General features: G+C 54.9%; 4 protein-coding genes across 4 annotated transcripts; 2 read left to right on the plus strand and 2 right to left on the minus strand.

Moving 5' to 3' along the window:
• Positions 1–503: 503 nt before the first annotated feature.
• Positions 504–3,001, plus strand: LOC128274392 (zinc finger protein 846-like). The gene is made up of 5 exons (XM_053012587.1): positions 504–656; positions 725–1,660; positions 1,725–2,201; positions 2,270–2,504; positions 2,569–3,001. Exons 1-5 carry the CDS (start codon positions 504–506, stop codon positions 2,712–2,714), a joined length of 1,947 nt encoding a protein of 648 aa, XP_052868547.1. The 3' UTR covers positions 2,715–3,001.
• LOC128275476 (regulator of nonsense transcripts 1 homolog) lies at positions 2,820–7,356 on the minus strand. Its single transcript, XM_053013988.1, has 3 exons — positions 7,118–7,356; positions 6,630–6,991; positions 2,820–6,564 (listed from the first exon to the last, which is right to left on the minus strand). Exons 1-3 carry the CDS (start codon positions 7,298–7,300, stop codon positions 3,648–3,650), a joined length of 3,462 nt encoding a protein of 1,153 aa, XP_052869948.1. The 5' UTR covers positions 7,301–7,356; the 3' UTR covers positions 2,820–3,647.
• An 869-nt stretch (positions 7,357–8,225) lies between these two features.
• On the plus strand, positions 8,226–9,975 carry LOC128272900 (39S ribosomal protein S30, mitochondrial). Its single transcript, XM_053010785.1, has 2 exons — positions 8,226–8,668; positions 8,731–9,975. The coding sequence occupies exons 1-2, from the start codon at positions 8,226–8,228 to the stop codon at positions 9,953–9,955; spliced, it is 1,668 nt and encodes a 555-aa protein (XP_052866745.1). The 3' UTR covers positions 9,956–9,975.
• Positions 9,976–10,054: 79 nt separating this feature from the next.
• LOC128273398 (DNA replication licensing factor Mcm3) lies at positions 10,055–12,671 on the minus strand. Its single transcript, XM_053011345.1, has 2 exons — positions 12,559–12,671; positions 10,055–12,497 (listed from the first exon to the last, which is right to left on the minus strand). Exons 1-2 carry the CDS (start codon positions 12,622–12,624, stop codon positions 10,083–10,085), a joined length of 2,481 nt encoding a protein of 826 aa, XP_052867305.1. The 5' UTR covers positions 12,625–12,671; the 3' UTR covers positions 10,055–10,082.
• Positions 12,672–12,825: the final 154 nt, after the last annotated feature.

The raw sequence follows: 12,825 nt of genomic DNA on the forward strand, positions 1-12,825 counted from the left end.
CCTGGCCTACGCTGATTGACGTTATTGGTAAAAGTTTGTCTGATGTGCATCAAGTCTACAAAGCGATTGAGCAAGCTGCGGTGAACACCGACTTACTCAACACCATCCTCTTGCTTAACAAATGCCGAAGCTTCCATTTGGACCGCAATCGTTTATTTAAGCGATTTTGTAAAAGCGTTCACTTTGCACGTGTTTATTAAACAAAGGTTGGCTTCAATGGATTCTGCCTTTTGACAATCGGTCGATTTTTGACATCTTTTGGGGGCCAAGTTCGCGCGCTTGTGAGTGAGCCGACGCTCTTTTCAAATTAATTCTTCTCTTTTCGTCAAGTTTGTGTGAGTTCAATTTTGCACGGCCACTTAACGAAACCTTTGACAACACGCAAATGTAAATATTTGGTTTTCATAGTTAATATGAAATTGTACCAACGCGAGTTCTTCACTGGTAATAATTCTAATCTTATCATCCTTAGTTAAAAAGGATATTTGCTACAATAAAGCGTGATGGCGGAAGATATGCCATCGGTCCGCGATCCGGAAATCATTTACCTGGACCGAATCTGTCGAACATGTCTGGTGGAAAAGGAGAAAGACCAGCTGAAAGACCTTTTTGAGTACTGTCTTGCCGAGACCATCATGAGCTGCTCGGGTGTTTCGGTATGGATCGCATAGTATATGACCTTTCGTGTGGTAGCAAGCTTTCGAGTTCGAGTTCTGCATTCCAGATTACCGAATCCGATGGACTGCCGTGTCACATCTGTCTCGATTGCTGCACGGAGATGGAGCGGTGCTGCAATTTCCGCCAAATGAGCGAACAGTCGGACGCCACGATACGCTCACTGATTGAAAAATCCGTCGTCATCAAACAGGACAGTGAAACCAAGTACGAGGTGCTGAACGTTGTCCTGACCGATTCCAATGGCAACACCGAAACCTCGGCGGTCGTTGTCCCGATCGAAGAGTTTCGTTTTCAGCTGATGAACACTCACGCTGCCGCCTTGCCGGAGCAACGCGAAGAATCGGCCGTCGGCGGTGTTCCTGAACCACATCCGTTGCCAGCGGTCCCGAAGCCGGTAGCCATCATTACACCGCCGACCGTGGCAAAAGAGCCGGAGGAGGAATATGCCGTCACCGTTAATCCCAGTGAACTACTGAACGAACCAGCTCAATCGCCGCCAGCTGAGATGATACAACACGTAACTGGTGGCGTAGCAACGGAAGTTGATTTAAAAGAATCCATCATCCTGCGCAACCTCAAGCGCGAACTGTCCGAGTTCATCGGCAGTAGCTGCAATGCCATGTCGAAAGAAGCCGAAATTGTCGATGATAATGAGGATGACGAAATGATCCACGTAAACTACTTGAAAGACGCCCTCACGGAGGAGTACATTCAAATAATGGAACACCAACTGGCATCGTCAGTGTCGGCCAGTGGCGCACCGCCGCGTGTGACAGTACACCCCGGAACCGCACAGGAACAGTTGGAACAGGAGCATCTTAACAATCTGATCAACGCGTCGATGGAAGCGGAAGAACCTAGATCCGCGGCGGACAGTGGCAAGACGGAGCCCAACGAGGACACGCGGTACTGCAAACTGTGCGACATGCAATTCACCGAGCGCCGGCTCTACCGGAAGCACGTGCGAAGAAAGCACTCCGAGGTGGGCAACAGGCAGCTTACTGCCGCAAGAATTTATGACCATCCTTTTTTTCGTAACGTTCTAGAAACGGTTCGAATGCAGCAGCTGTCCGCGGAAGTTTGCCGAAAAGTCGTTACTCAGCCAGCACCTTCTGCGGCACACGGGCGAAAAGGCGCACGGCTGTAAGGTGTGCGACGCGCGCTTCTACGACAAGCCGATGCTCAACCTGCACATGCGGAGCCACTCCGGGGTGCGGCCATACGCGTGTGAGTTGTGCGATAAGCGGTTCGCGACTCGGAGCAGCCTAACGACGCACCTGAAGGTGCACGGGGAACCGCGACCGCACGTTTGCGCCGTGTGCCAGAAGGGCTTCAAACTGTCCTGGCAGCTGAAGGCACACTCGCGCATCCACACGAACGAGAAACCGTTCGAGTGTCCCCACTGTCAGAAGCGGTTCAACCAGAACGGTAACCTTATCGTCCACATACGCACGCACTCCGGCGAACGGCCGTACCAGTGCAGGCACTGCGACAAGGCTTACCCCAGCCAAAGCGAACTGACCGTAGGTACCACGTAGAGGACGGGTGCGAATGCGAAAGCCCCAACTACATTTCCCTACCAAACCCACAGGGCCACATGCGGCAGCACACGGGCGAGAAGAAGGAGAAAAAGTTCCCCTGTTCCGTCTGCAGCATGGTGTGCGCCGCCAACTGTGATCTGGTGGTTCACATGCGAACGCACACCAAAGAGCGGCCGTTCGATTGCGTCGTCTGTGGCAAACGGTTCATGCTGCACGTCCACCTGACCGTCCACATGCGGTCCCACACGGGCGAGAAACCGTTCGCTTGTACCGTGTGCGAGAAAGGTCAGTCAGGCCGGGGCCGCCGCCTAATGGGTTCTTCTGAATTCCCCGTTTTTTGTTTTCGCAGCTTTCGCCACCAGTTATCAACTGAAAACACACAACTACATCCACACGGGCGAGAAGAACTACGCCTGCGATGTGTGCAACCGGAAGTTCAGCAATGCGGCCAACCGGAACACTCACCGCAAGACGCACGATCGGAAAATTTCCTGACAAAAGTACATGTTCGTAGGCTAAGAAGGCTAACGCTTGAACCCTGACGAACGACGTTACCATGGTAACCGATATGAAGCCACAGAAGAAGACGTGAGGAGGGTGTGAAAATAGAGATGCGTTTTCTTTATTGAAAGTAAATCAAGACAATGAATGTGCCGGCCACATGGCGCTGGCTTGGTCTGCTCTGCTGCGTTGTCCCTCGGACACAAAAACGGGTTGCGCTCTGTTGCGGGCACGCTGGCCTCTTCACTAACTGACTAATGTTACATGTGTCTCCTCCTCTTCTGCACTTAAGCGCGTTGATCGCAATGAAACGAAACTCGAAAAGTCAACGAAACTCGTCCTCCGTGCCTTACCGAACCGAAAGAAGTACCGAAAAACCGATGAAATGTGAAATGTTGTTCTTCTCACCGACGACAGACACCCGACTACTACTGCTACTGCAGGCAGGTGTGCTCCCCGTAACTGGCCGCGCGCAGGCTGGCCTCGTCAATTTGCGGGCGAAGGAAGGTGCGGAAGAACCTTCCCACACTGGCGCTTGACTCCGGTTGAGGTCCGGGGGCCCTCTAGCAGCAGCACGGCAACAAAAGTCCGACGATGGCCCCGAGTTTGCGGCCTTTGCCATTGTCAGGGCTCCCGCAAGCGTACGAGAGAGATCGCGGTGCGTTCAGGGGGGACAGGGACCGTCGTCCGCTTCCTTACCGCCACAACAACAGTCGGCGGGTTAGGGGGCCCTGGGCCCTCTCAAACACAGAGAGAGACAGACAAACGCTCGGTCGATCGCTCTCTCTCTCGTTTGCCGTCTCCCTCTGGATGTCCCCCAACCTGTCAGTAAGTGTATGCTGTGTTTGATTGTGTCTTGATGATAGCATCGCATCGATCCGCATCGCGTTTACAGCTTGCCTTGCCTCACCGCGTCGGCTCCGGTTATCAGTAGGGCTGCGAGAACTGCGAGCTGGACGGCCCGAGCTCGAACACCAGCCGATCGCCCGGCCCGGACTGGCTGTTGTAGTGGGACTCCTGTGACAGGATGTTGTCCATCTGCGACTGGTACTCGCCCATGTAGTCCTGCGAGAACTCGGCCTGCTGGGACAGCGTGAAGCCCGGCTGCGACATACCCTGCTGCGACATGCCCTGCGTCAGTGATGAGCCGCCGCCGCTGCCGCCGCCCTTCGACTGCTGGCCACCCGACGGGGGCCCAATCGGACGGGGACGGTTTGCGGGTTTACCGGTCGACGAAGGACCGGGGGCCGCGGTGGAACCACTGGCGGACCCCACGGCCCCGGGACTGACACCGGACGGACGGCGGATCTGTTTGGCCGCCTGAATGGCCTGCTGCTGCTGGTAGTACCGTGGCGGAATGTTGGACATGTTGATAAACATTCCGACCGGCACCGGCATGTTGCTGACCGCTTGGTGTGCGCGATGCGGCGAGATGTACCCGATCGGATCGTGCATCTTGCGCATGAACGTGTCCAGGGGCATTGCCGAGTTGCTCGTGCCACTCGGTCCCGCCATTCCCAAGTCCATGCCACCAGCGCCACCGGTCTGAGTAAGATACGAATGCCCGTAGCCGGTGGCGGTGAGCGGATTAGCGCCGCCAAAGCCGCCGGCAGGCGGGTTGCGGTCAAAGTATCCACCACCCAGTACCTCCTTGGCGTCGTACATGACGTTGTTCATGAAGTGCGAACCCGGATTGAGCGTGTTGACGATCTTTTTGGGCTTCGTAAACTGAATCAACGATTCCTTCAGGTTGTTCAGCGAGCCCTCGACCAGCACCTTTTTGTCCTTGTAAAAGTTCAACAGATGGTTCCACAGTTCCTGCTTCGACAGCACCTTCGGGTTGCCGACGATGATGATGCCGTACTTGGCGCGCGTCAGCGCCACGTTCAGGCGCCGCGGATCGTTCAGAAACCCGATGCCCTGGTGCTCGTTGGCCCGCACGCACGACATAATGATGAGGTCCTTCTCGCGGCCCTGGAACGCATCGACGCTCGCGATCTCGATCTCCTGGTACAGCTTCGAGTGCAGCGAACCCTGGTACTGCATGTACTGCACCAGATAGGCCCGCTGCCCCTCGTACGGCGTAATGATGCCGATCTGTTCCGGCTTAATGCCCGCCTTCAGAAAGCGGGTCGTGATTTTTTCCACATTCGACGCCTCCGTACGGTTCAGATACGAAGTGCCCGAACCGGCAATCTCCTCTTGGCCCTGGGTGACCAAGAAAAACATGGGACAATCCGACGATGGCCACGGAAAGTCCACCTTCAGTTTGCGCTCGTCCGCGCACACCCCATTCTGGAGGCTGCCCTCGTAGAAAAAGTTCGACGGGAACTGCGACAGCTCCGGGTGCATCCGGTACTGTACCTCCAGCCGGAACGGCCGGATGCCGAGCGCCACCAAGCGCTCGAACAGACTCTGCGACAGCCCAGCCTTGGCCGCCTTCTTGCACATCACCACCGGCCCCAGCTGGCAGTGGTCACCGACCAGGATGAGCTGCTTGGCACCCAGCACCACCGGAACCATACACTCCGGTTCCGTCGATTGCATCGATTCATCGATCAGAATGGAGTTAAACTTGAGCCGCTGCAGCCGCAAGTCACCGGCCCCGACGCACGTACAGCAGATCACGTCGGCCGCTTCCAGCAGTTCCCGTTCGGCTTGCTTCTTCAGCGATCGATAACGGCGCTCATCCGACAGACTCAGTTCGCCCGTTTCGTCCTTCAGTTGCTGCAGCTTCTTCAGCTCCGAGTTCTGGGCCATATTGCGGATCTGATTGTGCAGCGCCAGGTAGCTGACCGGCGAGTCGATGGCCTCGCGGGAACGGGCACAAACACGCACCACCTTCAGGTTGGTGCGATGAATCTTCTCCGTCAGCTGATCGACCGCCGTGTTGCTCGGAGCGCACACCAAGATCGGACCACTGTTGAGCCGCGCCAACTGGTACACGATCGTGGCCGAGGTGACCGTTTTGCCCGTTCCCGGTGGGCCCTGGATCAGGCTTAGGGGTCGCTGCAGTGCATGGCGCACGGCGTAAACCTGCGATCGGTTCAGATCCGGCAGGTTCGGTGCACTGAAGTGCTTCGGAAGGTTCATCCGGAACAGCACCTCGTCGTTGCCATCGGCCCGCACGTTCCCCAGGAGCCGCGAGTAGATGTAGTTCGAGACGCTCTTGGCGTCCATCGCAAACTTGCGCAGCGCTTGCTGCATCCGCTCGAAGGACGTGCCTTTCCAGATAAAGTCCACCGCGAAGTTCATCGTACACTCGACCGGCGCCTGGTGGTTGTGCTTCAGTTCCAGCCCCACGTCGTCGCCGTAGTTGTCCGGCACCTTGATGACGTGCCCGATGCAGCTCCACGGCTTGTGCAGCTCCCCGACGTACCGAAGCTTCAGTTCGTCCCCGTGCATCAGCTTCATGTCCCCGTCGTTCTTGGCCAGCGTAAAGTACGCGATCGTCTTCTTGTTCAGCCCCGTGTCCCACCGGATCTCGATGTTCTCCTGCGTTTGGCTTTCCTTCAGCTTCTCGTCGTAGTCCGCTTCGAGCTTCACGAGCGGACCGAACGTGTTCTGGTACTGGTAACCGTCCACGTACCGAAGCTGAACCTGCTGCGGTTCCTTGTCGATGCCGGGTTTCTCCAGATCCTGGAAAGTAGCGTCAACGTTCTCCTTCCACAGCTCCTCCAGCTTGTTGATCTGCACGGCCGATACCTTCCGAGCGCGCAGCTGATCCTGATCGGACGGAACCTTCACCAGCCAGAACAGAAAGCTACGATCCGCGATCAGCGGCTTCCACTGTTCCTGGTCCCAGTCCATGTCCTTGATCGAGTTTTGCGCCGCACACGGTTGTCTGCACGAAGACGATTGAGACAAAGTCGGTTAGTGTCCCTCGCCGTGGACCGCTGTCATACGAACCTGCACAGCAACACCACCACCGAGTCGCTTCTGGCCGGAATGAACCCGAGCAAAAACACGTTCTTGGTGGCGCACGAGTAACACTCGAGCACCGTTTCCCCCAGCGGGCCATCGGCGTGCAGCGTAACCTCGCGGTGCTTCGCACGCACCAGATGATTGACGATGTGCGAACCGGAAGTGCTTCCGCGGCCATTGCAGAACCACTTTTTGCAAATGTTGCACATCACCACGGTGCTCGGCTCGTGGATGCCACAGTAACGGCAGGCATGCGGCGGCAGCTGTTTGTGGTCCTCGAGCGGTTCCAGCTCGTCTTCCTCTTCCTCGAACTGCAGCTCCCCGATCGCCGATGTGATGCCGGCCAACTTCGACGGATCGACGCTAATACGACGCCCGAATCCATTGACCTTCCCGGAGAAAGAGAGAGAAAGCAAAAGGCGATTCGTAGCCCGATCATCCTAGTAGGCGGGGCTGGCCACTGGCTGACCTACCTGACTGCCGGAGCTCAGAAGATCGAGCTGCGATCCCTGCGTTTGACTTTGCGACGGGATCGAGAAGTCGCGAAAGTCAAACTCAGACGGCTGCGATTCGGCGCCAAGGAAAAAGTTATCCTCCGAATCGACGAAGGTCAACGATTGCGAAGCGGAGTTTACGTCGAACGTGTCCACACTCATTGTGTTCCGCGCGGGGGTTTTAGCGCGGATTTCTGTTCCGTAGCACGGCCAAGCACGCGCACATACACACACACAAACTCGCAGGCGACCAGACACGACACACCAAAGACGACCGCGATTGTTTCACCGCGATTGTGCCGCGCTCGCGATGGTGACTCGATGGAGGTTTTTGCTCGCAAAAAATACAGACCGTGCCACACGTCCCGCGGGAACACAAAGCCTCCTTTCGTTACGGTGTTCGCAGATCGTGGTTGCGTTTTATGGTTGGTTTTGCTCCTCGTTTCAGGATTTACTGGGAGAGTGCGTAAAATTCTGCGACGTAAAGTCGACTTCGGCGGCACGCGGGTTTAGCTGTCGTTTGACAGCTCATTTCACACCATTTTTTTTTTTTTTTATATATATTTTCCCGATGCGGGAACCATTATGTTTCTCCCCCGCACCAGGGGCAGGAGCGCGATGCATCATCGCCCTTTATTTAGTATTTACATAGCACATATTTACATATAGAACTATACTTATGCTACATTACATTACGCACATTCACAAGCCGCGGATATAAGCGTGTAAACATTCTCGAAATACGCGAAACAATTCAATAATAAAATAAGTAAAATTCATATTCATATTTATACATAAAATATGCATATTTTATCAAAATCTTGGAAATTTAGCATTTTTCATCCAAAACTTTGCAATTTTGAAATTTAGCATTTTTCATCCAAAACTTTGCAATTTTGCTTCAAATTTAGCATTTTTTATCCAAAACTTTGCATTTCCAAAACGAAGAGAAAACAAACAAGAAGAAATCAAAAATTTGTAAAAGTTTTTGAAAGAATTTTTGTAAAAGTTGGCAACCATGCCAACGGCGGACGGGAAATGTCAAATTTCGATGCTTTCATAACAAAAGTTGCTTCGCGGTCTAAAAATGCTTTCGCATAATTTTCGTCGTGGTTTGTTAAACCTGCGCCGGCGAGGACCACCGCGGGCCCTGTCGACGAGACCATTGCCGAGCCAAGACCATGAATACACGGCCCAACCGGAGTACCCAGCCATTCAGGATCCATCGTTTAAGGCGAAAAAAACGCGTGAACGAGGATCATGGCACCAGCGGGTCGAGCGGTTGAGTTCCGTCGAAGAGAAGCTGTTCGAAATCAACATGCCAAAGTACTACGGCTACAAGGCCAACATACTGACCGACGAACGATACCCGTACAACATTAAACCCTTCGTGCAGTACGCAACCAGGACGTGCTTCCAGCAGGGTCTGCCCGCGTGCTACGATCCGCTGAAGGAGGAAGCGACCCAGGTTCTCGAATCCATTCGAGGCGAGCTTGAGGACACGATCGCATTTGAGCTGTCTAACTACACGTAAGGCGCCAGAGTCGCCGCCACCGGACCGTCCACTAATATCCCGTTCCTCTTTTTGGCAGGCATTTTGGAACTACCAACGTTAGTCCGCAGGAGAAAGAGGAAGCCCTTGTCCGGGCACTGCTAGCGCAGCTGAACCGAACGCTCACGAATGCGGTGGCCGCCAAGTGCCCGCATCTGAGCGAAACCGAAACCGATTTCGATCCTCGGCACGAAGCATTCTGGTTCCTGGGTGGCATTTACCCGCCGAAGTTGGTGCGCAAGATAAAGGAAGGCCAGGAATGGCAAAAACCATACGCCAACGATCCCTACGATCGTAACATGCAGTACATAGGCAAGCCGTACCTGGCATTGAGACACAAACACTTGCTTGATCCGCTGGTACCCGACACGGTGCTGGACACGCTCGACATCACGCAGGACAACGTGGAGGTTCCCGATTTTCGGTACGATCCGCTTGCATTGGGCTACATGACGGAGTTTCGCCATGCGACGACGGTGCCGGGCTTTTGGCCAGGCGATCAGCACGAGTTCGGTTTGCTGTCGTTCCAGCGGCGAAGTCACACGATCGACCGGCACCGTATTTGTGCGCTCAACGACTTAGAGGACACCCTGCACGCGCAAGGCATTCTGTCGAGCTTTGCGTGGCTTCTGGCGCAGGCCTGTTACCAGGGGTTCTCGGTGTTCCACGACCTGACCTACCCGCTCACCACGCAGACGGTTATAACGAACGGAAAACAGTGGTCATTCTACGCTTACCAACTGAACACCACGTTACTGCACTCGGACCAGGTAGACGTGAACAAACGGTACAACCTTTGCTGGGGAACCCCGGAACTGCAGCTGTACGACTCGGTGGACGACGGTGGCAAGATAAACGGATTGCGGGACGATGTTTTGCTGCAACTGATCATGTTCTACATGAACCAACCGAGGCAGCGGCCAGACGAGCTGAAGCCATATCTTTGCCCGCGGGAACCACGCGTGGCCGATATAGTGGACGAGCGGCGGCGCGTATTCATGGAGCAGGCGTACAAACACGTGGCGTCCAATCGACCCCGACACCGGCTCGTGCCCGAGGTGTACCAGTGGGAGAAGATTTACAAAATCGATCACAAAACGCGACCCATGGACCCGAAACGGCGCCCGTTCGAGCTGGGAGAGAACATGTACAAGCGCCGGATGGACGAGCACGCACTCAAGTACATTCCCCGTGCGGTGCGTCCCGGCGGAACGAAAAGTAGACCGAAATTTGAGGCAACCTACTACCCGAATGTGCGGCGCTAGCCAACTTTGTAGCGTAGCAACAGTAAGCTTAAAGTAAACGGAATTTACCAATCTAAGTATGTTGTGGAAAGTTTATTGTTCAAATTGAAAGGAGCATCAGAAAAATCTTAAAATGAAATGATTGCGCTTAGATTAGAAAGACCATGTCGTCGTGGACCATGATCTGGTTGCTTTCGGTCATCCGATTGATGGCGGCCGCTATTTCTCCGCTCGTGAACGCTTCGGTGCCACTGTTTTCGTTGATGTGCTTGGTTAGCCGTGACAGAGCCACCGCCTGGTCACGGAACTGCCTGAACGCATGGTGGACACCCTGCCGGAACAGCTTCAGCCGATCTTCGCTGATGGTGGCCTCCGCGCTGCCCTCGCTATCGTCCATCGGCTCGGTGTCGGCGGCCGCTGACCCTGCGCTCGAGACCGTCGCGACCGTTTCTCGCCGAGTCAGATCGCCTCGGTCCGGAGGCGATGTGAGTATGTGCTCATGATCCGAATCCGCATCGTCAACGGGTCGCTCAATGCGCGTGCGCTTCGAACGGCGTGGCTCCTGTTGGGTTCCATTCTCGACGACTTCCACGCCGCCATTCTCGGCGTCCTCGTCTTCTTCATTAGACGATTCGTCTTCCTCGGTGCGGCGCCGTTTTTTCTTCTCCTTTTCCAGCACCTTCTTGAAGTACGCAAACTGGATCAGCTCGATCGCCGCTTGGGCATCCTTATCGGCCACCGTGCGAGACATTCGCGCCTTCGCGTGTGCCGTCGACAGACGGATGAGCGTCTCCAGGGTACGGGCCGTCACAGGCTGCGTGCGCGCCACATCGGAATCCATCAAATCCTGCGAGCGAAGCCGCGAATACTCGTTCGAGATCATTTCGCACGCGGCCTCGGTCAGTTTCGGCTTCAGACATTTGGCGATGTGAATGTATTTGCGCATGAACTCCATCGACAGGATCTGGTCGCTGCGCTGGCGTGACGATCCGTGCAGCAGTGGGTCATACTTTTCGTACATCGGCGTCTCCTTGTCCTCCAGCGAGTCGTGATTGATCGTGGATAGCATATCGACGGCGCTGGCTCCCATCGGCAGCACATCGCCATCCTGCTCTTTTGGGTTACGGTAACGGTGCATGCGTACCACATGATCCGAGATCATTCGATCGTGATCGCTATCGATCACGTCCAGCATGACAAACAGCAGATCGAAACGTGACAGCAACGAGTCCTGTAGCCCGATATTCTCCATCGGCGTCTTGTACTGATCATACCTGCCGTACACGGGATTGGCCGCAGCCAACACGGAGCAGCGAGCATTCAGCGATGCATGAATACCGGCTTTCGAGATGGTCACGCGGCCCTGTTCCATCACCTCGTGGATGGCCGTTCGATCGATGTCACTCATCTTGTCGAACTCGTCGATGCAAACAACGCCACGATCGGCCAACACCATAGCACCGGCCTCGAGACGCCGTTCGCCCGTCTCCTGATCGGTGGTTACGGCCGCCGTCAAACCGACGCCACTCGATCCACGGCCGGTCGTAGTGATCGCACGGGGTGCCGTATTCAATACGTAGCGGAGTAACTGCGATTTGGCCACACTTGGGTCACCGATTAGCAGCACGTTGATGTCACCTCGAAGGCGCGTCCCATTGGCAAGGTTCTTTTCGATTCCTCCGAGCAGCAGACAAAGGATCGCTTTCTTTTCGAACTCATGGCCGTGGATCGATGGTGCCAAGCTTTTCGACAGCAAATCAAAAATGTCGTTATTCTTCGCCAGCTTTTTGCACATATTAATCTCCTCGCGGGTCACACTCAGCGAACTTTCCTTGCTTAGCTGCGACACGTTGTTGGCTATCATGACGGTGCGAAACGTTCCGGTCGTGTAGCCGCCCTGCTTGCCCGGCAGACACCGATAGTTTCCAACGATCTGCACCCGATCGCCTGGCTTGCAGCGGTCCACGAGATCATCGTCGCACACCACGTCCACCGATCGAGGCAACTGTCCGGCCGGCGCTTTTTCCGGCATCTCCTGGATGCTGAGCGTCTGATGATCTTTGTACACGGACAGACCAAACTCCGTTTCGAGCACGTTGCCATCCTCATCCTTCGTTGGATAAACCGCACTCGACGGGATCGCCTCGAACGAGGTAAGATCTGTGTACCGTCGTTCCATAACCTTCTTGGTGGCCGCACAGTAGTGCACGCTTTTCACCACTTTCGGCCGGATGAGCGACACCTTCGTGACGATCCCTTCGACGCACACGAGACTTCCCAGAAAGCGGGAGGTCAGCGACCGGGGCGTAACATGCTTGTTCCCGAAGCTGCCTTCGAACGCGACGTGAAAGTCTTCGTGTGTCTTTGCGTAGCTGGGATCGATAGTCGATACGTATTCCTTGAGCGCACGCGAAAACGCAAGCTGCTCGTCGAAGGCACTGTTCAGAAGGGCCGTTGCGCGTGCCGCGTTCTTACGCCGGATATCATTAATGTTTACGACCAGCCGCTTGCTTTTGTCGTTGATCATCTTGCGAACGTGCGCGGTGTACGTACCCTGGTCTTCCTATTGGGAAAATGAGCGGTCACAAGAAGGCAATCTTTTGCGCAAAGAATGAGCCACTTACTTCATCGTCAAGAAAGTTTAGATACTCCAGTTGGATGTCGGCAATACGTTGATCTTCATCTGCCATCGTTGAAATGGGTAGGATAAACCACAAATAAAAAGAGAACAGAAACAATAGAGTGTGCAAACGGAAAGCGGGCAACAACGGAATCTGGCCAGAGACGCAGTTTGGCTTGCGGGCGGGACTGTTGTTAGGGCAAAACGCGCGCCAAACGCTTCTCCGGTGACGTGCCATAAAAGTCTTCCGTTTAAGTGGCCAAAAATCCTG

Source organism: Anopheles cruzii, chromosome 3 (genome assembly GCF_943734635.1).
Source record: "Anopheles cruzii chromosome 3, idAnoCruzAS_RS32_06, whole genome shotgun sequence".
NCBI lineage: Eukaryota > Metazoa > Arthropoda > Insecta > Diptera > Culicidae > Anopheles > Anopheles cruzii.